Raw genomic sequence first — 23,690 nt, 5'->3', positions numbered from 1 at the left:
TATTAGCAATTTGTGCAAGGCAATTTATTCTTTTATTTTTGAACACACTCTTCAAAGTCTTTAGAGTCTCTGCCTATTGCGTGGCTCCAAAGCCATTCCCAAAATTTAGGGTTTTATCTCGTACAAAGATCTGTTAGCTATCAATTAGCTGTATAAGAAATTACTCAAATTTCCTAGCAGCTTAAAACAAAAGGCATTTATTACCTGACAGTTTCTGAGGATCTTGAATCCTGAAACAGCTTAGCTAGGTACTTGTGGCTCAGGTCTCTCAAGATGGCGGCTAGGGCTGCAGGCATCTGAAGGTTTGATTAGGCTTGAGACTGCTTACAAGCTCACTCAGATAGCTGTTGACTGGAAGCCTCAGTTCTTCGCCATTTGGGCCTCTCCATTAGGGCTGCTCATGGCATGGCAGCTGGCTTCTCTCAAAACAAATTATCGTAGAAAGAGAGGGAGCAAGATCTATGCTTCAGTGTCTTCTATAACAGTGTCTTCTCCAATGTGACGTGCCATCACTTCTGCTATATTCTATGGATAGCACCAACCAACCTTGGTGCAGAGTGAGAGGGGACCCTATGAGGGTGTGAATTCCAAGAGACAGGGGTCATTGGGGCCTATTTTGGAGGCTAGCCTCAACAATAATGATGATGATGTCACCATCATTTTATATACGATAATTGTTGCAACTGTATCTGTATACTTCATCTCAATTATTGAAATCCTCATATTCCTCCTTCACTAATTATGTTCTACACAAATGTCAAAAAGTTTAATTTAAGTGTAAGTAATTTCTTACCCCAAGGACTAGGCTTTGGCCGGACTTTAAGAAATTATTAAAAACAATATTAGAGTGAAATCTTGAGGTCATAAAATATCCAGGAGCTTCTATTTCTTATGTAATTTTTATCAACCATAGTAACATTGGAAATTTGCAAATATAAATTGCAAATGACATTTCTTTTCTCACTCAAAATTCAGTGTTAATGGCTCCAATCTGATTTGCCTGTAAAGGCAAAGCCAACTATAATGTTCAAGGTTTCCTCTTTGTGGAAGGGCATTGTCTTTTCCATTCTCTGATAGTGCCACACTCAAATATCTACATACATACATATATATGCATTTCCTGACACGTATATACACACAGTCACCCACAGCACACATACACCCACACGTGTGAATTATACATGAATCAGTGGCACTTTAGAAGAATGAATTTGCTCTTCTTTCTGCCTAGCTGCAGTGGCTGGTTGCCATGGAAATGATGCTCAAAGTAGACCTTTCGGAAAATGCTAATGTTGATGTGTCTTTGTTGGAGGAGTTCCTGTATTAATCAGAAATGAAGAGAACTTTAATAACAAAGCAATGCAAATGTCCTAGAAACAAAAGCTGTCTGCTTATATCAAACAGATCCAATTCATCATCTCTTTTGCCCTGACCCTCACTCAGCCGAACATCACCCTTCCCTGAACTCTGCAGTCTACGAACGGGTGACTAGCTTTTTAAAATTAGTGTGAGATTTCATCTTTAATTGCCTATGCATAGACTTACCTTCTGCTTCATTAAGTACTGTAGAGGGTCACGAGTGATTTCCACAGTTCTCTGCCTCCACAGACGTTATTTCGCGGGTGCCTTTCTGCCTTGGGTGTTCTCCACTAGCATCTCCCAAACCTAATTAATAATAACTTGGTTTCCTAAGGCCATAGTTGCTTGGAAAATAAATTAAAGCAATTCTTACCTTTTTCAAAAGTCTTTTTTTGTCATAATGCAAAAAACAAGTGCATATAAAAGAAGTATGTGCTAATTATAGAACAATTTTAAAAGGTATAAAATATTTTTTAAAAAGTAAAAATCATCCATGAACTCATCAGGTAGATAGAAACATCATTAATTTTTTTGTATATGTACTTCTCCTCATTATTTTTACATACACTATTTAGAATAAAAGTTGTATTTATACTTTCACAAAATTTTCATTTTTCATTTTTTTCTACAAAACAACTTGTGGAATCATAGACTATTAGAATGGAAAGAACTTTTCTGTCATATCATACAATGAGCAGCCCCCATATCATCTTTATCTAGTTATGCAAGTTTTTCTGTCACACGTTAATTAGATGGATAGTTGATTAGTTAATTAAAATGATTTTTATTGGTTACTTAGTGACAAGTTGATTGTCTGATAATGCTGTCCTAAATGAAATTTAAAAATTTATTCATCGTTCTTGTTTTTTATTGACTGCTCACTCCAGTACAGCTCACACTTTAAGTCAAATAGACTAGTGTTCAAATAACATCTAAAATGAAGTTACTTCAGGCTATAAATATTTGCTACGGAAGGCCGTGTTGACTTCATTGTTGTTTCAAGTGGAGTCTCTTTAAATGTTAAGCAATTGAAATGTGAATTTACTTAACAAATTTTGGCTATCTAAGTTACAGACTGGATTTTAGTCCCTGATCACAGCCTTATGTTGGTGGGGTCTTGCTGTTGTGCAGTCCATCATTGGCTGAACTGACGCGCTCTTCAGGACGGTGGTTAATGACTGTGGGCTCAACTGTACAGTTAGTAATTACTTTCAGTCAAATAAATTTTGTGTGTAGAGAAAGACATAAACTGAGTCACCTGGCACCCTCAGGGACAAAACTGTCAACATATCATTCTAGTTAGTGTTTTCATATAGGAATTATTTTGGATGTTGGCTTAAAAGTGTGAAACTTGTGCCTTACACGTTTCTCTAGGGCCATTGTCCTCCAGTCTTATCAAGAGTGTTTAAGAATCACCTGGAGATGTTGTTTAAAATAAAGATTCCTGGGTTCTATCCCCAGCAATTCTGGTTTACTAAGTCTTGAGTAGGACCTGGGAGTCTGCATTTTTGACAACTTCTCTCCTCCCCACTCCCCTTGGAATTCTCATGGAATTAGTCCATTGGCATCTCTTTATGTGGAACACTGCCTTAGGGATTTGAAATAATTTACAGAACTCTCTAATCTGATTTCCTAACTAGAAATATTTGGGGACATTGAGGTGTGGAGCAGAAAGTAAAGGGTAAAGATAGCTGGTCCAATGGGGGAAGGGGGAAATAATTCCGTTGAACTACTAATGTCTGCCTTGATCACAGCAGCCTAATCAAGAAAACAATAGTCTTCACAGGCTCTTATGATAGGTTAAATGATTGTCGCAAATGCTTGAGGACCTAAAATTACCCAGCTGGTAGCCAGACAACCTCATACTTTATCTTTTCTTTATAAATCCAAGAGTACAACACTGAAAATAAAATCCTGTTGTTCTAGGTATAAATGATAGGCAAGAGGCGTGAGTTAGTCCATGCTTTTTTAAGAAAGAGAAATGGAGTCGGGTAGTGGGGAGGGAAGTCTCTTAAGAAATGGTAGAATGAGAATCAAGCTTGTTGCTTTCCCTCAAATGGGGCTTGGGGATTTAGGCAGTCAGGGTCCCAGGAGGAAATAAATGGCATACTGGGTAATTTGAGAAGAGGTTAAAACAGGGCTTACTTAGAAAGGTTTGGACAGGATGTAGGAGCACCACAAGAGCTGCCACCATACTCCAGGGATGGTGTCAGCAGGAAGCTGTCAGTTCTAGGCCTGAAGTGGCAAGGGAGGGAGTAGTTATCAAGAGAGTGGCTATCAAGATCTGTGACCATCAATCAGCCCTAGGTCACAGTGGCAGCCCTAGGCAAATCTCTGGGAATAAATCATTGTCCTTCTGCCTTCCAGTCTCCTGTGGGAACCTCCTTTTACCAAATTCAGTCAGGAGCCAGAGGCAGGGAAGGCCTTGGGAGAGGAAATACTGATCAATCTTCCAGGACAGGGTGGTAGATGAGGGTGGAGAGTGGGTGAGGTCAGAGAGCAGGGTTGAAGGGTAATGCAAAATATCCTGCCCAGGATGGCAACCTTCATTTTGAATCTAGCTGTCTAGTTGCTAAGAAAACTCAGCAACTCTACAATTCTGAGACTCAGCCTTTTTATTAAAATGATTACATAATGAAAGGTTAGATACTGAAATACTTTGAAAGAACAGACATAGCACGTCATCCAGGAGATAATGAGCCCAATTTGTGCAAAACTACATAAATTACACATAAATATTTAAATTATATATTCATATTATATATAATGTATGTACAATATATAAAAATATACATGTATATAATACATATGCATGATTCTATATAAAATGGATTATACATAGTGTATATATGGATACACTTTATGTATATACAAAGTAGATATTTGGCCCATGTTGATGAAGTCCAAGGTCTTAGTCAGCTACTGTTCTCTAAAGAGGCGCAGAGTAAAGCACACCCTCCTGAGTGTTCAGCTTTCTGTCCTTTCACAAGTGAATACACTACAGTAATCTACATGCAGACAGGACATTACAAGCATCCAGCCTGGTCCAACTTAGAACGCATGATTAGTATTTGTTAGATGAATGAGTGAACCAGCAGTTATTTGCCCATTCTCCTTTGGCTGACTTTCAGAATGTTCTCTAGTTTTTTGTTTTGTTTTTTTTTTTTTTAAAGATTTTATTTTTTCCTTTTTCTCCCCAAAGCCCCTTGGTACATAGTTGTATATTCTTCGTTGTGGGTTCTTCTAGTTGTGGCATGTGGAATGCTGCCTCAGCGTGGTTTGATGAGCAGTGCCATGTCCGCGCCCAGGATTCGAACCAACGAAACACCGGGCCGCCTGCAGCGGAGTGCGCGAACTTAACCACTCTGCCACGGGGCCAGTCCCTGTTCTCTAGTTTTTTTACTACAACAAAACTGCCACAATAAACATCTTTGTACATGTCTCCTTGTGTACATGGGCAAGAATTTCTCTAAGATTAGAATTTCCCTTGGGAATGGAATTTCTAGATCACAGGGCAAAGGCACTTTAAAATTTGCTAGATATCACCAAATTGTTAGCTGAAAGAGTTTACCAGCGGTGTCTGAGTGTTTCCGCTTAATCACATCCTCAGCTATACTTACTGTCCTCAGGCTCCTATATTCTCCCAGATCCGGCAGTTGTGAAGTGAGAGCCCATGTTGTTTAAATGTACATTTCCCTGATTATTAATGCAGTGGTACATCTCTCTATGTTTAGTCTCTCTGTCGATTTTCTTTTTGGTGAAATTTCCTTCATACTCTTTGCACATTAGAGCTGTTCGTCTTTTTCTTACTGATTTATAAGCATTCTTTATTCATGAGAGTAATAATCCTTTGTAGGCTAAATACATAGCAATTATCTTTTCCACTTTGTAGACTTTTCGCTTTATGGCTTTTTTATGGAATTTTTAGATTTGAATATAGTTAAATTTATCAATACTTTTTAAAAGTAGTTTGGATGTTATCTTCTTTACAAATCCTTTCAATCCAGGTCATAAATATTTTTTTCTGTTTCTTCTGTTTTTCTTTTCCCATGGCTTCAGTCCTTCTAAAGTTGGCTTTTTTTTTAATATAGTGGAATGAAATAGGGATTTTTTTTTACACATAAATTAATTTTTTACTCACCACTTCTTAAACAATTATTTTTTTCCTGCAGATTTGTAACTTTCTTTCTGTTAAATATCAGATTTGCATATATGTGAAGGTAGGATTTGGGGCTCTCCATTCTGTTGCATCACTCTGCCTGCCTCTGTACCACTATCCTGTTGTCTTATTATAGCTCTTTTCTAATTTTTGTTATTGACTTTAAAAAATTAATATTAAATTTTATAAAAGGTTTTTCTGCATCTATTGAGAAAATCATGTGGGTATGTTCTCTTGTCATCTTTTTAGGTGGTGAATTACTTTAATAGGTTTTCTAATAATAAGCCATCCTTAAATTCCTGGGAAAAACCCAATTTGTACATTGCTGGATGTACTTCATTAATATTTAAGTTATTATTTTTATAATCAGTGCTCATAAATGAGAGTGGCTTATGATTTTTCTTTCCTATGCTGTTCTTGTGTGGTTTCAGCAGCAAGGATATCCTGGCCTCATGAAAAGAATGTTCCCTCTTTTTCTGTCTTTGGAACACTTTGTGTAAAACTGGAGATGTCTGGTTCCCTAATGTTTAATGGAATTTGGCTGTAAACCTTCTAGGCTTGGTGTATTTTTAATATGAATTTGATTTGCCGCAATCCATTTTTTAAAGTTTGAGGCTCTGTTTAGGTTTTCATTTCTTCTTGAATCAGTTTGATTGGATAAATATGTAGGTATTGAAACTCTTAGGCACCTTGTCCATAGTATTCTCCCTTTTTCTGAAATCATCACTGTATCTAGTTGTCTGCTTTTTCAATGGTAGTATTTTGGTCATACCTTTTACTGCATTTCTTGATTAATTTTTATTGGTTTTGGCAAAGAAATAATGTTTTGTTTTGTTAATCCTTTCTACCGTTGTTTAATATTTTATTAATATATACTCCTATTTTATGTTCCTTTTTTTCCCTACTATTTGGGGTTTTATTTAATTTTTTTAACCTGTTGAAGTAGATTCTTATCTCATTATTATTGAGTGTTTCATTTATCCTGACATAAGCATTTATGTGCCTATTGGCCATCCATATATCTTCTTTGGAGAAATGTCTGTTCATGTCCTCTGCCCATTTTTTGATCGGGTTGTTTGATTTTTTTGTTGTTGAGTTGTGTGAGTTCTTTATATATTATGGAAATTAATCCTTTGTCGGATATATGACTTGTAAATATTTTTTCCCAGTTAGTGGGTTGTTTTTTTGTTTCAATCCTGTTTTCCCTTGCCTTGAAGAAGCTCTTTAGTCTGATGAAGTTCCACTTGTTTACTCTTTCTATTGTTTCCCTTGTCTGAGAAGACATGGTTTCTGAAAAGATTCTTTTAATACTGATGTCAAAGAGTGTAGTGACTATATTTTCTTCTAGAAGCCTTATGGTTTCAGGTCTTACCTTTAGGTCTTTGATCCATTTTGAGTTTATTTTTGTGAATGGTGAAAAAGAATGGTCATTTTTCATTCTTTTACTTGTGGTTGTCCAGTTTTCCCTGCACCTTTTGTTGAAGAGACTTCTTTTTCTCCATTGTAGGCCCTCAGCTCCTTTGCCGAAGATTAGCTGTCTATAGATGTGTGCTTTTATTTCTGGGCTTTCAATTGAGTTCCATTGATCTGTTTTGTCTTTATGTTTTTTTTTTTTTTCCTCTTCTTCATTGCCTGTTAATTGATTAACTGAGTTTTCACTCCCTATCTCCCTTCTACTGGAAGGAAACTGTCTGTTTCTATTATATGGTTACCATTGAAAGTGTGACATAGGTACTTGCCTCCTGAAAGTCAGAATTAAATAAAATCCTGAAGCTTCAGCCCCACTCACTCTTTGCCTTGTTATGTACTGTTGGATGCACCCGTGAAACCATCACCACAGTCAAGGTAAAGAACATGCACATCCCCCCAGCAGATTTCTTGTGCCCCTTTGTAATTTTGCGCCTCCTCCGCCCCATTTTTCCCCATCCACAGGCAAGTGCTGATCTGCTTTCTGTCACTATAGATCAGTTTGCAATTTTCTAGAATTTTCTATAAATGGAAACATACTCTTTTTTGTCTGTCTTCTTTCACCCAGCATAATTATTGAATATATCAATAGATGCCTCCTTCTTATTGCTCAGTCGTAGTCCATTGCACAGTGTACCACAGTTTGTTTATCCATTCACCCGTTGATTTGTGTTGTTTTAAATTTGGGGCCATTACATTCTTATAAAGTCCTTCTCCACTCCATGATTATAAAAAATAGCCAAAATGGTTTTCTAGTACTACTGTGGTTTTAAAATTTGGCATTTAAATCTTAATCTCTCTTGATTTTATTTGGTGAATAAGATATGCTTATTTAAGATAGGCTAAATTAAATTTTTCTGAGGAGTAAGTCAATTATGCCAATATTACTTATTGACTAATCTATCCTTTGCACTAAAGTGATGGATGATCTTTTTTATATATTAAATTCTTATAAATACTTTAATCTTTTATAGCTCCATATATTTTTGTTTTTTTGAGGAAGATTAGCCCTGAGCTAACATCCGTGCCCATCTTCCTCTACTTTATATGTGGGACGCCTACCACAGCATGGCTTGATAAATAATGTGTGTGTCCACACGCGGGATCCAAACTGGTGAACCCTGGGCCGCTGAAGCGGAGTGCACAAACTTAACTGCTGTGCTACTGGGCTGGCCCCTGTAGCTCCATATTTTATACTACCGAACTCTTGTCTATTCCTTAATTAGTACTACATTGCTAAATATTATTGTTATAAAACATAGAATAATATCTGTCAATTTACACTCTTTACACTTCCTTTAAACCTTTCTTGATTACTTTCAAATTTTTATTCATCCATCCAGTTAAGTTTCAGAACAGTCTTATCGACGTATAAAAGATACATCCCTTTGGAATTTTGGTTGGAATTTGTCATGTGATTTATTATAGGAAGTTTGTATTTGTTCTTTGTCCATTTCTGGCGCAGAGTAAAACCTTTGGAATTTCCTAAGTGATGAGAGCAGCTAAGGTGTCTTCTATCATGTTAATGAGGGGATTTTTCTCTGGCATCTAAGAACAGGGACTGGTTGCCAGGAGAACCAACCATGTGATTAGAGGGTTAGAACTTTCGGTCCCACTCCTCTTACCACTGGGGAGGGGAGAAGGGCTGGAAGTTGAATCAATCAGCAATGACCAATGATTTAACCAATCATGCCTGTGTAATGAGCTTTCCATAAAAACCCAAAAGGGTGAGGCTCATAGAGCTTCTAGGTTGGAGAACATGTGGAGAGTGGTAAGCCTGGAGAGGGCATGGAAGCTCTCTGCCCTTTCCCCATACCTTGATCTATGCATCTCTTCTATCTGGCTGTTCCTGAGTTGTATCCTTTTATAATAAACTGTTGTCTAGTGAGTGAATGGGTTTCCTGAGCTGCTCTAGCAAATTAATCGAATCCTAGGAGGGAGCCATGGGAACTTCGGATTTATAGCCAGTTGGTCAGAAGTACAGGTAACAACCTGGATGTGCACTGGCATCTGAAGTGGGGGCAGGGGCAGTCTTGTGGGACTGAACCCTTGGCCCGTGGACTCTGACGCTATCTCTGGGTAGACAGGAGTCAGAATTGAGTTGAATTGTAGGAGAGCTGTTGTTGTCCAGAGAATTGTCGGTAGTGTGCGAAACCCCTCCGCATACGTGAAAATTTGGTGCAGAACACAAAAGAGAATTACATTAACCGTATGGGTTATTTGAAGGAGAATGGAAATCTTTGTAACATTGAGTATTTATCCTAATGAGTATAGTTTATCTTTCTGTTTATTAAGATTTTTTTTAAAAAAATGTTCTATGGTATTATGGTGGTCCCCAAGTGCCACCAACTTCCTGTATTACCACTTTGTTTTAGTGTGGGGTTGATGGTCTAGGCTAACTTGTTTAGTGCCTGTGCACTCATTCCTAGTGTACCCTGATAGGGGTTATTGTTTTCAAACCATGATATAGGACAATGATCAAATCTGTGCTGAGAATCAGCTATGCCCTACCTATTACTGATACCAATTGATGTTAAATTGTTAAATGTTAAATTCTTTCCATTACTTTTTGTAATAGATGTGTATCTTCAGCTTGTTGGGTCAAATGTTATTTAAATTTGAGCATAATAATGTTATCTTGTCAATTTTATTCCTCATCATTTCAGTCCCCAACCCATGGCATTTTATCTATTTGTTATTATTTTGAATAGGCTCTTTTTTCTTTACATTTTCAAAATGTTTATTGCCTGTATGTACAGAAGACTTTGATTTCTACATCTTTGTGTTGATCAGTTTCTGAAATTTATTAATTTATCAAATAAATAGAGACAGACAATAAGCAAGTAAAGAAATACCATTTCAAGTTGTGCTATGAAGAAAATCAGAACGTGATGAAGAGATGGATAGTGGGCAAGGGAGGCCACTCTACATGGTGGTTAAGGAAGACCTCCTTCAGGGGATGGCATTGGAGTGGAGCCCAGAGAAAGCCCAGGCCATGAAGGTAGAAATTTCCCCTTAGAGAAAAGCTCTGAAGCAGGCACAAACTGGATGTATGCAAAGTGGTAAGAGAGCCAGTATGGCTGGAGCACAGCTGCCAGATGTCTCAGGATGGCTCCAATCAGCAGAGAGAAACCACACAGTAATTTGAGAGGGGCAAGTTTAATGTAGGGGGTTATTAAGGGGCACAGGACTGGAGTATTGGAGTGATGAGAAACTGGCTAGCAAGAAGTAAAGAGAACTCTAAAGAATATAGGAATAGCAGATATAATGGAGAGTCACAAACTTTAGGGCTCAAACAAAACACCCAAAAGACTCCTCTCTCCCCAGGATTGATATTCTGACCTTGTTGGAAAGGGTAAAGTCATGCCTCAGTGGATGGCAGAGAAGTTGCTATAGTGCTGCACCAGAACTTGCTGGAAATCTGCCCTCTGGAAATTGTCAGAAACCCACAGTCTAGGGTGCTAGAAGGAGCCGTTCATGGAGAGGTGTCTTAGTAGAGGCACTCTGCTACAAAATCTCCTGATATGGAGTGTGCCAGGGGAAGCCACCAGCTGCTGGGTGCTGCTGGCCACTGCACTGTAGGAGGGGGGCACAGGAAAAGCTGTGCGTGCTGCAGGAGCCTGGTGCTAGAGAAACGCCCTTGCTGCAGAAGCTGCACACTGGAGAAGCCATGTGCACTGCAGGAGGCAAGCACTGGACAAGCCACAAACACTACAGGAGGCTGGCACTGGGGAAGCTGTGCACACTGCAGGAATGTGCCGAGCAAGTTCACCAGAACCAGGAAGCAAAATTCTTTCTTCCTACAATACCTTCCCATTGCCTCTAATGACAAAGCTTAACATTGTGCCAGATGTCAATGGAAAAATATTTAAAGGACGCAGATCCGTTCTCACAGATCAAGGAAACAAAAATGATAAATTTGGAGCTGAGAAGCAATATGTAAATAACCGGCACAGCAGGACAAGCGTGTTAAAGAATGAGATCGGAGTGGCAGACACAGCCAGATTATGCAGGCCATGTTGGAAGGCCTTGCTGAAAGGAGCTTGCATTTTATTCTAAGAGTGACTAAAAACAACCTATTGGAAAGGTTTGAGCAGAGGAGTGGAGGAACGAGAGTAGAAGCAATGAGACTAGTAAGAGTTAACTACAATAAGCCTAATGAGAAATGTTGATGTCTGTGGAGCTGATGGAGTGGTTGGAAGGAGAATCTATGGGTCTTTCTGATGGATTGAAAGCTACCATGTAGTTGTTGTCCAAAGAGTATTCTAGCTCCCTGGAAAAGGGATAAACCCTAGCATAACACCTGTGGGAGCTTCTTTTCACTGCCAATTCAGTTAAATCATTACTCATGTAGTACCTTATATGACTGAATTTTAACTTTTAGTCAGTTCACTACTTGTCAGTTAAAATATTCAAGAATTTTAGACTACAAGATAGTGTTGAAAACCACTGTGTACGTGGGCACTCGCCCCTCGACATAGCAGTCAATGCTGCTAATGAGACAGAACGAGTAACATGCAACATGTGGTTGGATTGGGGAGGAGAAAAGCTGTGAAGTGACTCACAGGGCACCAGCCCTGGTCTGGGTTTGTATATTTGAACTTTTTACTGCAGCCCACAGTCAGAAATATATTTAACTCATGACTCACGACAAATATGTGAAGTGAAACAAGTTTCACCACCCATACAAATCCTTCTCCATTTGCTGCATTCTGATAGTTTTCTTGGTTAACATTTTAATAGGAGTCATATCCTTTTGAATTAATTTCTTGAACAATAATGAGTCATAACCTTCACTTCAAAAAATATAGATGTGGGAAGTTCAGGAGAATCACTCCTTCTCGCTCTCAGTGGCTACATTTTTGGCTGAAGCTCTTCATGCGTGGGAACACCATTTGCTAGTTGATAACAGGGTACAAAAATTTCTCTTTTGCACCCTCTAACTCAGGAAGAAATTGTGCTTAGGGGTTAAGTTTAGATTTTAGATTAAGATTCCATCTTGGATCCAAGAAGTTTTAAGTTAATAATTTGTTATTTATTGTCTATAATTTTCACTGGACCATATGTTTCTGAAGATAAGGAAGTTAAATTTACTTACTGTCATATCCCCTAAGATATCTAAGATGATGTATTATGCTAATTGCTTAAAACTATTTGGTAGTACAATTAAATGGAACACTAAGTAATGAATATATCATGTGTTTACCCTGAACAATAGAATTCCAGAATCTTGAGATTTTTAAAAATTATCTTTGCTATCTTACCTGGACATATAACTTTAGAATGTGCAAAATGATTTCATTTTCCTCATAGTGTAACTTTTGCTTGTTTAGCACTTTGGAGTTTCCTTGATTCTTTTACCTAACATTATCACAAGTGAAATTAAAATAGCCTAATGAAGTACACAAATATCATTCCCATTTCTATCGAGGTAAAAGTCAAAGCTGATAGTTTAGTATAAAAGAAACATCAGATCTGCACCTCATCTATTTCTTTCGATGCTCATCATTTTCCACCACGCAAATTCCATACCCACCCAAAACTCATGATTTTTTTAAAACTCCATACCTTTGTAGGCATTGTTGTCTCTGACTGAAATGCCAGTGTACCCACCTGCCCTATCCTCATGTTTGCCTGGCTTATTCCTACCTATCCTTCAAAACTCTCCAGTGCCCCTACTTCCAGGTGGTGTCTAGCAAAAGTGGAATGGGTGAGACCAGTGAGGAGGATATGAGAGTAAACCAGACAAGAGGTAAGTGAATGAATAGATGAAGAAATGAGACAGGCAGAGCTATAAGCTATGTTGTGCCAACCATTTTGATTGCCAATATAATCATCTTCTTTCTGCCGTTGGGAACAGGGCCTCTCTCGTGATACCTCCGTGTCAAAGGTCCCGCTATGCCACCTACTTCGACGTAGCTGTTCTTCGCTGTCTGCTCCAGCCCCACTGGTCTGAGGAGGGCACTCAGTGGTCTCTGATGTACTATCTACAAAGGCTGCGACACATGTTGGAAGAGAAGCCAGAAAAGCCCCCAGAGCCAGACATTCCTCTGCTGCCCAGACCGAGGAGCAGCTCCATGGTGGCGGCGGCTCCCTCACTAGTGAACACCCACAAAACCCAAGTAAGGGGGACTCGGTCCGTTGGCATCTGAATAACAACTTCGGCTGTAACAGAGTCTCTTTTTCTTCTGTGCATCCAGCTCTCGTTTATTCCAGTGCTGACTGGTTGGTTGGTGGGTTACTCTGATGCTGTCATCCTTTCTCTTCCATCTTGTACTGCTAGACCATTTCGCTGCTCTTTAGCATGTAACTTACCATTCCAAGAAGTGCTATCTAACTGCCTTTTGTGCACACTAATCTAGAATAAGCTTCTGTTGATCCAGAATAATGGAAAATTGCGGCTTTTGGCTAATCGAAGTGCTAGTTAATAGAGAATGCTCACATATAATCTGTCAATTACCAATATCATAAAATGCATGACACTAACATTTTACTGAATGTGAACTTGTTTTGCATAGTTCAAAATTTTCCAGTACCTCAATGTCATCATTGGAATATTGCTTTCTGATATGTAGTCTTGATATTTATTCCAGTTGTTTGGAAGAATAAACTGAATGTGTACTGATGTGATGACATTCTCTTGAAAATCTCTTTTTGATAAATGAATGTCGTAATATCAGCTCGAACACTTGTTCCTCCCTCTCTCTCATCACTACCACGTGTTCAATATGTAGAACACGGGATTTGTGGTGTGTTCCAGTTGTTTGGGTTCACTTAAACGTGAATTGGCTGTGTCTGAAAAACATCTGCATATTCTAAAAATAAACATGAGCAATATTAGAGAAAAAAGGAAATATACTCCGTTTTAGTAGTGGGTGATTCTGCCCAAAGTGAGTATCTCCTTTGGTGCATCATTAAATGGAAAAACATTTCTTTTTTTAATAAAAAAAGAAAAAAACATACCTATCCCCTCCTATTTTCTTAGCTTGCCTGAATCTGGAGCTTCATGGTCTCACTGTTGAAAACTCTGAACAGAAGTTCCAATTAAGATGGAGTATGTCTCCGCAGTAGCAGGATTCAGAACCTAAAACTCTGGACACACGAGTTAAACAGTATCACAGATATCACAACAGTAGGCATATCTCTACTGAAAATCTGACACCTCAATAAGGAAAGTATTTGGATAGAAAGCCCCAAGTCCTTGATCGTTAAGTCCACCTTTCCTGTCTATTAAGGATCTCACCATGAAATGTAATGAAGAGGACAAGTCTCTCAGCCCTGAGGCCTTTTCCAAGGTTTCATTGACCAATCTACGTAGGTCTGCAGTGCCCGATCTCTCTTCAGACCTTGGCATGAACATTTTTAAGAAGGTAAGTAGAACAACTTATGCTCTGTGATGTTTTGGTAATTAAAAAAAAAAAAATCATGAGGTGCTTCTGCTTCTGCTGCAGTGTGGGGTAGACGGGAAAGGAATGTCAGGAAACAGAAGGAGCTCCAAGTTAGAATGCTAGCTTGCAGCATGACCTTGTGCGAGTCCCTCTGTGTGCGTCATGTGCTAAACGTTACGTGGGGATGTTACAAAGCTCAGTCCTGATTCTGTGTGGAGTGTGCTTTCTGTGGTGTGGTGATGGAGGTAGTTGTAGCAGTGATGGTAACTTGCGTTTAGATGGTTCAACCCGTTTTATCAAGCACTTTATTTAAATGATTCTCATTTAGTCCAATGAAATCCTTATTCTGAACGTTTTGCCCTTAAGAGACTGAGCCTTACTGCACTTCTTAGAGTGACAGGATCATCATGGAATATTTATTCTGAAGTCATTTCTGTTTTAAAGACAGCAAAGAAACCAAGCTGTGTTAATAAAGTAGTAAATTAGTTTAACAGGTCACTAGATTTTCTCCCATCACGACTTCTCCTTGTAAGTCGCAGTGCAGGTTTCCATTCAACACACATTTATCGAGCATCTACAAGGAGCTAGAACTCTAAAGATGGGAGATTAAAGGTGGAGTCTTTGGCACAAAGGACTAAGAGCGTACCCTTGGGAGTCAGCTGATCAGGTTCAATTTCCAGCTCTGCCACTTTCACTTGTGTGATACTGGCCAAATGATACTATGTCTCAGTTTCTTCATCTGTAAATTGGGTACATAATCAACTTACCTCAAAGTTATGAGGATTAAGTGAGATAATGTGTGTACAGTCATTATTGTGCCTGGCACTTAGTAAGTACTCTCAATAAATGTTAATTATTACTCTCAAAAAAAAGAAGGAAAGAAAGACACTGAGCTTTAGAAATTTAGGTAGTTTGTGAAAGGTTGAGTCCAAACTCAAAACTAGGTCTTCTAGCTAAATAGTTCATGCTCTTATGAACCCACCACTCCACACCTCTTTTTTACAATTATATGGAGCTAACCACATAGAAAGTAATATGTGTAGAATAATATGTATGTGGTAGCTTTGTTTTCTCTTTTTCAAAATGATTAGTTTATATCGATGAAGAACACAGAACAGATTATTAACTTATCTATGAGCTCAGAGTGTTGCTAAGCAAGCAGTCATGTCTGCCTTCATTAATAGTGAAATAATAGGCAATAGCTGTAGTTTTCCTAAAACATCAGTCATTCGGGGGAAAAAAGAGGTTTTCAGTACTGACTGCAGGTGAGAATCTCTGGCGAGTTTTTAAAAATTCAGTGCCCAGTCACTGCCCAGGCCTGACTCCAGACCAGTTAAGTCAGAATTACTGAAGGTTAGGCCCAGACATTGGTATAATTTAAAAGCCTCCCAAGCAATTCTAAACTCTTATTTATACTGGATCCTGAACTTGTTTGACTGGTAGGAATAATGGGTTTGTACCGATGCATGCTCTGTGTCTTCTTTGACTCTCCTTATGAACAGTGGCACACATTTGAAGTTGTCTGGCTGAAACAGTTGATCTTGATCCTGAAAAATGAAACACAAAATATTAGCTGGTCCACGCAGTGACTCAGGGATCCTATACTCTGGTCCAGTGGTTCTCAAATTTAGAATGCATCAGCATCACCTGCAGGGCTTATTAAACTCCACAAATTGCTGGGCCTTACCTTGTGAGAGTCTGACCCAGCAGGTCTGCGCTCTGTGTTTCTGATAGGTTCCCAGGTGATGCTGACGCTGCTGGTCCAGGGACCATACTTTGAGAACCACTGCTTTAAGCCAACTCACCAGAGAGACCAGGGAATATGTTACCTTTTCTTCATTTCTTTCCTACTTTTAATACATTTTGGAAATTTATCCCATCTTTCCTGGATGATATTCAGTGACTTTCTGTGTCTCTTCTTCCTGGAACATTTTCTGCATTTTACTGCAGACCTTGGTGGCCTTTGGGAAGCAAACTGTAACCTCTCCTTGGCCCTGTGCCTAACCCCTCACTCTCATCCTTATAGTTCAAGAGCCGCAAAGAAGACAGAGAGAGGAAAGGCTCCATCCCGTTCCACCACACGGGGAAGAGGAGGCCGCGGAGAATGGGGGTGCCATTCCTGCTTCACGAGGATCATCTGGATGTGTCGCCCACCCGGAGCGCGTTCTCTTTCGGAAGTTTCTCTGGGCTTGGAGAAGACAGGCGAGGCATTGAGAAAGGAGGCTGGCAAACCACCATTTTAGGTGAGCACAATGACCTTCCAAAGTAGGGCAGAGCTTGAGTGACCTGTTTAGAAATCTGGATCTAGGGCTCCTGGGCAAATCTGGATCTTTCTTAAACAGTTTAGTCAAGAAATTTGGGCCCAAATGCAAGCCTCCCAGTATGAAAATAATGCTTTGACTTCATATTCAAAGAAATGCAGATAATTGAATTAATTATGCAAGAATCCTGTATAATTAGACAGGTAAAGGCCCTATTTCTTAGATACTCTAGCTGCGCATTAACTTTCATTGTGAAGCCAAAGATAGACTTTTATTTGACTTGGGTGTTAAAGAAGGAAGATGTAAAGAAAAGAAAAAGAAAGCTTTCTTTTTTCTTTCTGGACGGCATATTAAGAAGGCCAGCTTAGAATGAGGAGCTGACAGCTAGCGGGGGTGCAACAGATAGTTTCTGACGTTTGGCTTACGTTGGGGCTGACCTCACCACAGCCAGCTTCCTCAATCCTCTTGACCCTGAGTATTCCCAAGGCAAGTTCAATTCCTGCTGCTTGGCTGTGCCTCACGCACTTGTTAACATCCCTTCACGCTCACTGCTGTCCTTTGGAAAGACAGGATCTCAGCAGAGAATATTTCAGGTTTTCCAACCCTTTTGTGGTGCCCTTGTTCACCTCAGGGAAATTTACCCGGCGGGGCAGTTCGGACGCAGCCACGGAGATGGAGAGCCTGAGCGCCAGGCACTCCCATTCTCATCACACCCTGGTGAGTGACCTGCCAGATCACTCCAACAGTCACGGAGAAAATACTCTCAAGGAAGGTGGGTCGGAGGCGGCACCTGCAGGCGGGAGTTCAGGTTCCTTTTCCTGTTTCTGTTTTTACTCCATGTTCCATTTTCATTGTAATCTGGTTCTTTGTGCTTTTTGAAAACTTGCCTTCATGTATTGCATTGCTTGGTAATTTACTTGTGAACCATTCTTAGAATTTCCTTCATAGCAAGAGCTATTTGACAGCACACGGTGAGCGCCATATCTCTCAGAGGGAAAGCAAGGGCAAGCGATTCATGTTTGTTTTCAAGAGGACGTGGACCCACAGGGCTAGGAGAGTCATGGAGGGCAACCAGGTTCGGGACTTTGTCCCCCTCTGTGATGTCCCTCTGAAGGCTTGTCCACCTTTGGCAGAGGAAGGTCATTGCCTTCTAAGGCCACTGATTCCTTTTTCATACAGCTGGTATTTCAGATAAGCACCTTGTGTGCTTCATATGGAGCAAACGTGTCTCTGGGTGGGATCCAAGATGAGTTCTTAATCTGTGCTCCTAACCTGTGAGCATCAGTTTAATCTCTCCTTCCCCTGGACTATTTTCAAGTATTTGATGACATCTATTAGTTACCACTGCAAATTTATGTTCTATTACTCTCAAGCAAATGAGAAAAAAATTCTTCTTGTTTATTATTGCTTAAATATGCTAGATAAAATAAAATATTTTACCTGCCACAAACTTGTGGGAAAATGCTTCAACTAAGCTAGTTTAACTATATCATAGGGTCTGTCATTCAACAGTGTGTAAAATCTACCTATTAGACAAAAGTTAAATTCTAGCTTGGGTCTTAAGGAAGCCAGTTGGAATTCACATTTTCCACAACATTCATTATTTATCAGATATTACATGGCCTGCCACAGTTCCATGGGAGTTGAGAATAGCTTTGAGAATGTCAAATATCTGCAAAAGCTACAGCTGTGATTGTGGTCATGCTCGTATAACTGTCCAACACGATGTCGCAGGTGAAGATGGGGAAACTAAGACGTTGCTTTCCTTTCATTAGTGCGATCCCAGATCTCCACAATCACAGTCGCGACCTTCAACACCACGCTGGCGTCGTTCAACGTAGGCTACGCAGACTTCTTCAGTGAGCATATGAGGAAGCTCTGCAACCAGGTGCCTATCCCTGAGATGCCACATGAACCCCTGGCCTGTGCAAACCTGCCTCGGAGCCTCACAGACTCCTGCATAAACTACAGCTACTTGGAGGACACAGAACATACTGATGGGACCAGTAACTTTGTCCACAAGAACGGCATGCTTGATCTTTCTGTAAGGAGGAAGAGTTTTTCTTAATGAAGCTTGAAAGATACTGATTCTTTGGTCCAGTTTTTACAATGCTGGGTAAAATGGGCATATGGTTTCTCATAAATGTTGACCCTTACAGTGAAAAACTACCCAAATGAAAAATTTCACAAGTGTGTTAACCATCTCAGATACATTTTTTTCAAGCATTACATTACATTTGATCTGATTTCAAAATATTTTTATAATCCAAAAACATTAATGAATCCTGAGTACACATATATAAATATAGGTAAATGTGTGTTTGCTAAGGCCCTTTTTTCTAGAGTGAAAGTGAAAGGTTCTCAGTTTATTTCTTTTTGTTGTATAAGCAACATGACTGCAAACCTCCTGTGTAGCAGCAAAAAATGATTACAAGTCCATTAAAAGATTTAAATTTGCATTCTCAAGAGTGCCTGTGTTGATTATAGTTATTAACATATGTAAGCGTTGTTATATATTACAGTTATATTTCACAAAATTTTTTATTTCACATTAGGGAAGCTGGCTCAGCAAATAATTTAAAATATTAAAATCAATAAAAAGACAATTTAAACATGCAAATATTTTGCATTTAAAATTGCAGTGTAAATAATGATACAATTGTGAATGCACAAAAATTTCTCTTTTATGTGCATAAGGAAGGCATTGTTCTATATCCAATATTGGTGGCAGAAGATTAAAACACTTCAGTTTAAAAAGTCAGTTGCACAAGTTTCCATTTGGGCAAATAATTACTTTCTCGTTAATTCACTATGCTTCAGTATCCCCATTAACTGTCTATTACGGCAAGTTTTAGAATACTTAAATGAGATAACACACATGTACATTTTTAATTCTTTAGATGACTTGTACTCTATATTAAGCATGTACACAAGGTCCTGATGCAGTTTAGGAACATCTGAAAATTACCTCATTTATTTATGCTTAAGTGCGTAGAACAGCCTAAAGGGAATAGATTAAACAGAATAACCAAAGCTATTTAGGAAGAGGCAGTGCCAGTAACTTAATCACCCTCTGTTTATCCTTGTCTTCCTGCAGGTGGTCCTGAAGGCTGTTTATCTTGTCCTTAACCATGACATCAGTTCTCGCATCTGTGATGTGGCGCTCAACATTGTTGAGTGCTTGCTTCAACTTGGGGTGGTGCCCTGTGTAGAAAAGAACAGAAAGAAGACTGAAAAGAAAGAAAATGAGACTGTGGAAAAAAGACCAAGTGAGGGAACTTTCCAATTCAAAGGAGTATCTGGAAGTTCCTCCTGTGGATTTGGGGGCCCTTCAGTTGGTGGAGCTGGCGATGGTGGAGGAGAAGAAGGAGGAGGTGGAGATGGAGGAGGTGGAGGAGGTGATGGAGGAGGAGGTGGAGGAGGTGGAGGTGGCCCTTATGAGAAGAACGATAAGAACCAAGAGAAGGTATGACTGAACCACCTTCTGCATCCTCATGAAATGTTGCTCCTAAGTTCTTTCCAGGGCTTGCTTGTCAGCAAATTATTGACTCAGAACAGCAGCTGGTTGCTAGAGCAAGAAAGTGGTGAGTCTAGAAATCTCTTCATTAGCTTCTCAGCAGGCATTTGGAGAAACAGATGAAACTGTATTCTAAATTCAAAAACCATTGCCATCCAAGCACTATTAGAGCTAATTTCCAGGTCATGTTATTTCTGCAGGAGAACATCTTGTACATACTACATTGCCATAATTCTCAGTCTGCCACAAAGGCTAGGCTCTTTCTCAAGACTTTCAGGGTCTGACCTAATTCAACAGCATTTTGGTCTTCTCAGGCTACCACAACAAATACCATAGACTAGGTGTCTTAAACAATAGAAATTTATTTCTCACAGTTCAGGAGGCTGAGAAGTCCAACATTAAGGTGCCAGAAAGGTAGGTTTCATTTTGAAGCCTCTTCTTGTGGCTTGTAGGTGGCTGCCATCTTGCTGTGTGCTCACATGGCCTCTTTTTACTCTGTGCAGAGAGAGAGAGAGCAAGTTCTCTGGTGTCCCTTCTTAGAAGGGCACTAATCCCATTGGACCAGGCCTCAAGCCTCACAACCTCATCTAACCCTAATTACCCTCCAAAGGCCACGTCTCCAGTAAGCTCACATTGGAGCCAGGGCTTCAGCATATGAATTTGGGAGAGACACAAACATTCTGTCCATAACAGATAGTATAATTTTTCCTCAAGATAAAGTTCTTTCTCTTGATCTAAGAAACACATTTTTTGGTAGCCAGCTTCAATCACAGTTAAGGAGAAAGAAAAGGAAGAATTTTGTTTGGTTAGTTGGTTGGTTTATTGGTGTTAGTTTGGAAGACCAGCTTTGGTCCTGTCATGTCTCAATGTGTCACATCCCCATATCTTTAGCTTTCTTATTATTGATGTTCCTGAATTTAATTCCCTTTTCCTGGGCAACACCTGGTTTATGATCTCTGCACTTAACAACAGTAATTAGTTTTCTCCTTTAATTTGGGTTTTAAATAAGAATTATCACAGTTTAACTTCACATAACTTATACTGATTTGAATTTGGGGTTTTAGTTGGAAAATGCTGTTAGGAAATTGAAATCAACAAGAGATTTGAATGTCTAACAAGTGACAATCTACACATCAGGTCAGGTGTTGACAACTGTAAGGTTTCACTGTGCTGAGTTCTGCCAGCTACATATTATCTAAACTATAAATTGTTCATTTTTTTCTTACATTTCATACATTTCTTTCTGGTCCCTCTTGATGTATATTTAATGTGCATTTATCATGTTTCTTCATTTCTTTATCTACATATATCTTCCTAGTATTCATGGACTCTGATCCAAATATTCCTGCCCCAATATTCTTGGGTTCCTGAACCTTCTCTTTAGGATTTTCTTCTCCTGCCATAATCATGTATATGTTATTTTTTTGTTCTAAGAGAACCTTCTGGTGCTTAAGATTCCCAGCTTCTTACCTCCCCATCCATCACTGAAGACAATCCAAGGAGCCTCAGATCTCACCTTAGATGAAAATTATCTAAATGATGGTACAGATCACACGGGATTTCCTCTTGGATTCTAAGATCTAAGGGATCGTGCAGTCAACTGTTATGTAGGAATTAGCAAACAAATGCAAATTATAAGGACCAAATTTATAAACACAGCAAATGGTGAGATTCTCACTAAATTTCCAATCTTTACATATCAATCTAGGCTGGCCACTCAAAGAGATAATAGATGATACTATGCCCATCATAATATTCAAGGGAAAATATAAAGAAAAAATAAAAGAGAGTTGTGAAATTTTGATAAGGTTTTATCAGTAAAGTTTAGATATTCAAACTAAATTGATGAGGGTCTTGTTATGTATCCCAAGGATCTCTGAGGTTCATAATTAGTATTTTGTTTTTAGTTCTAAAATTTTAGTTCTAAAATTTAAGGGTAGTATTTTCATTTAATTTCTTACAGTGTCTTGCCTATTTAAAATCTAGGTATTGTACTAAATACTTGATAATATAAATGTTATTTGACCAAAGTTATCACTTTTGATGAGTATGAGTTTTTGTGGGGTTTTTTTTGAGGAAGATTAGCCCCGAGCTAACGTCTGTTGCCAATCCTCTTTTTGCTGAGGGAGACTGGGCCTGAGCTGACATCCCCGCCCATCTTCCTCTGCTTTATACGTAGAATGCCTGCCGCAGCATGGCTTGCCAAGTGGTGCCATGTCTGCACCTGGGATCCAAAGCGGGATGTGCACACTTAACCGCTGCACCACCCGGCCGGCCCCAGTATGAGATTTTTTTAAAAGTCAGATTACATGGTCTCCAAAACAGCCATCAAGATGCTTTGTAGTTAGTTCTACAGAATAATATTCTTTGTAGTACAAAGAATATATAAAATAAAACCTATGTGTTATATTTGTGATTCACATAGGTCTGTTCTGCCCCAAACCCATCTGCTATTTTCAGTGGAATCAGAGAGTTTATCTCATTTTGCAACCTAGTAACACCAGAAGCATGGGGAATTGATTAATTCAGGCAGGAAGATGTAATTTCTAGTTCTATATTTGCCACTAACTAGGACTGAGAGCTTGAAATGTTATTTAATATCTGTCCTGATTTCTGCTGGCGGCTTGATACGTTTTTCTGAATACCTCCTGTGAGAGGAACAGAAATCCCAAGGACATCTGAAGCTCTAAAGAAACACAAACCTGAATAGATATTTACAAAGAGCTTCTGGAGCTAGAAATTTTTTTAAAGGAACACATAGTAATTTAAAAATGTATGTAAACCAATCTTCCAAATCAGCACTTACCCAGGGTGACCTTTTCTGAGGCGTTACTGCCGCTGGCTGCGCAGTCTGTGCACCACACAACGCCCCAGGCTGTGTGGCCTGGAGGGACTGGAATCCGGTACAAGCTCTGCCCACCGAGTTGTTCACCCACGGGCTGCATCTCCTAAGAAGGTTCGCCTTTTTCTGATTCTTCCCCGCCAAGGAGTGCCTCTTCTCACTTGCACAAAGTTGCTGCAAAGGATAGCAGTGCCCACACCTAGAAATCATAATTAACATTGGTTTTGCGATTATCATGTGCCTTACATGTTTTGATTCATTTTATTGTCAACTCTATGAGATAAGTAGTAGTATGATTTCAATTTTGTAGGGCACAGAGTGGTTAAGTAGCTTGTCCAAGGTCATGGAGCTAACATTTTAATCCAACTAAAACATCTCTGAATTGGTATAGATTAACGCAAATATACATAAATAAATAAATATAGATAAGTTTGAGTCTTCTGTTTGCAACCATCTGAGCTGTAGCGTTCCCAGGAACAGACTCAGCCATGGAGGTATGTGTGCAGGAGGTTCACTGGGATGTCCTTTCAGGATCAACATGTGTGAGCTGTAGAAGCAGCAGGATGGGGCAGAGGGAGAAGCTGAACCACCACACAGTTGCAACAGAGGCCTTAGCCTGTCACACAGGGAGCTCTGGAGCTGGATGGCTCTTCACAGTAATCCTGAGGTGAAGTAAGGGAGCCCACGTTTATCCCCT

The 23,690-nt window shown here is 39.3% G+C and overlaps 1 protein-coding gene across 1 annotated transcript in view; it reads left to right on the top strand.

Moving 5' to 3' along the window:
• The window catches only part of UNC80 (unc-80 homolog, NALCN channel complex subunit), a 215,786-nt gene that overhangs the window by 26,576 nt on the left and 165,520 nt on the right, over window positions 1-23,690 (top strand). Inside the window, exons 8-13 of the mRNA XM_046644309.1 lie at window positions 12,846-13,107; window positions 14,221-14,355; window positions 16,400-16,616; window positions 17,266-17,406; window positions 18,410-18,678; window positions 19,732-20,100. Coding sequence (XP_046500265.1) covers window positions 12,846-13,107; window positions 14,221-14,355; window positions 16,400-16,616; window positions 17,266-17,406; window positions 18,410-18,678; window positions 19,732-20,100 — 1,393 coding nt within the window. The remainder of the gene's footprint in view (window positions 1-12,845; window positions 13,108-14,220; window positions 14,356-16,399; window positions 16,617-17,265; window positions 17,407-18,409; window positions 18,679-19,731; window positions 20,101-23,690) is intronic.

The sequence above is a fragment of the Equus quagga genome, chromosome 17 (genome assembly GCF_021613505.1).
Source record: "Equus quagga isolate Etosha38 chromosome 17, UCLA_HA_Equagga_1.0, whole genome shotgun sequence".
In the NCBI taxonomy this organism is placed as follows: domain Eukaryota; kingdom Metazoa; phylum Chordata; class Mammalia; order Perissodactyla; family Equidae; genus Equus; species Equus quagga.
The sequence above is the reverse complement of the archived record's forward strand: the minus strand, read 5'-3'. Positions and strand labels throughout refer to the sequence as shown.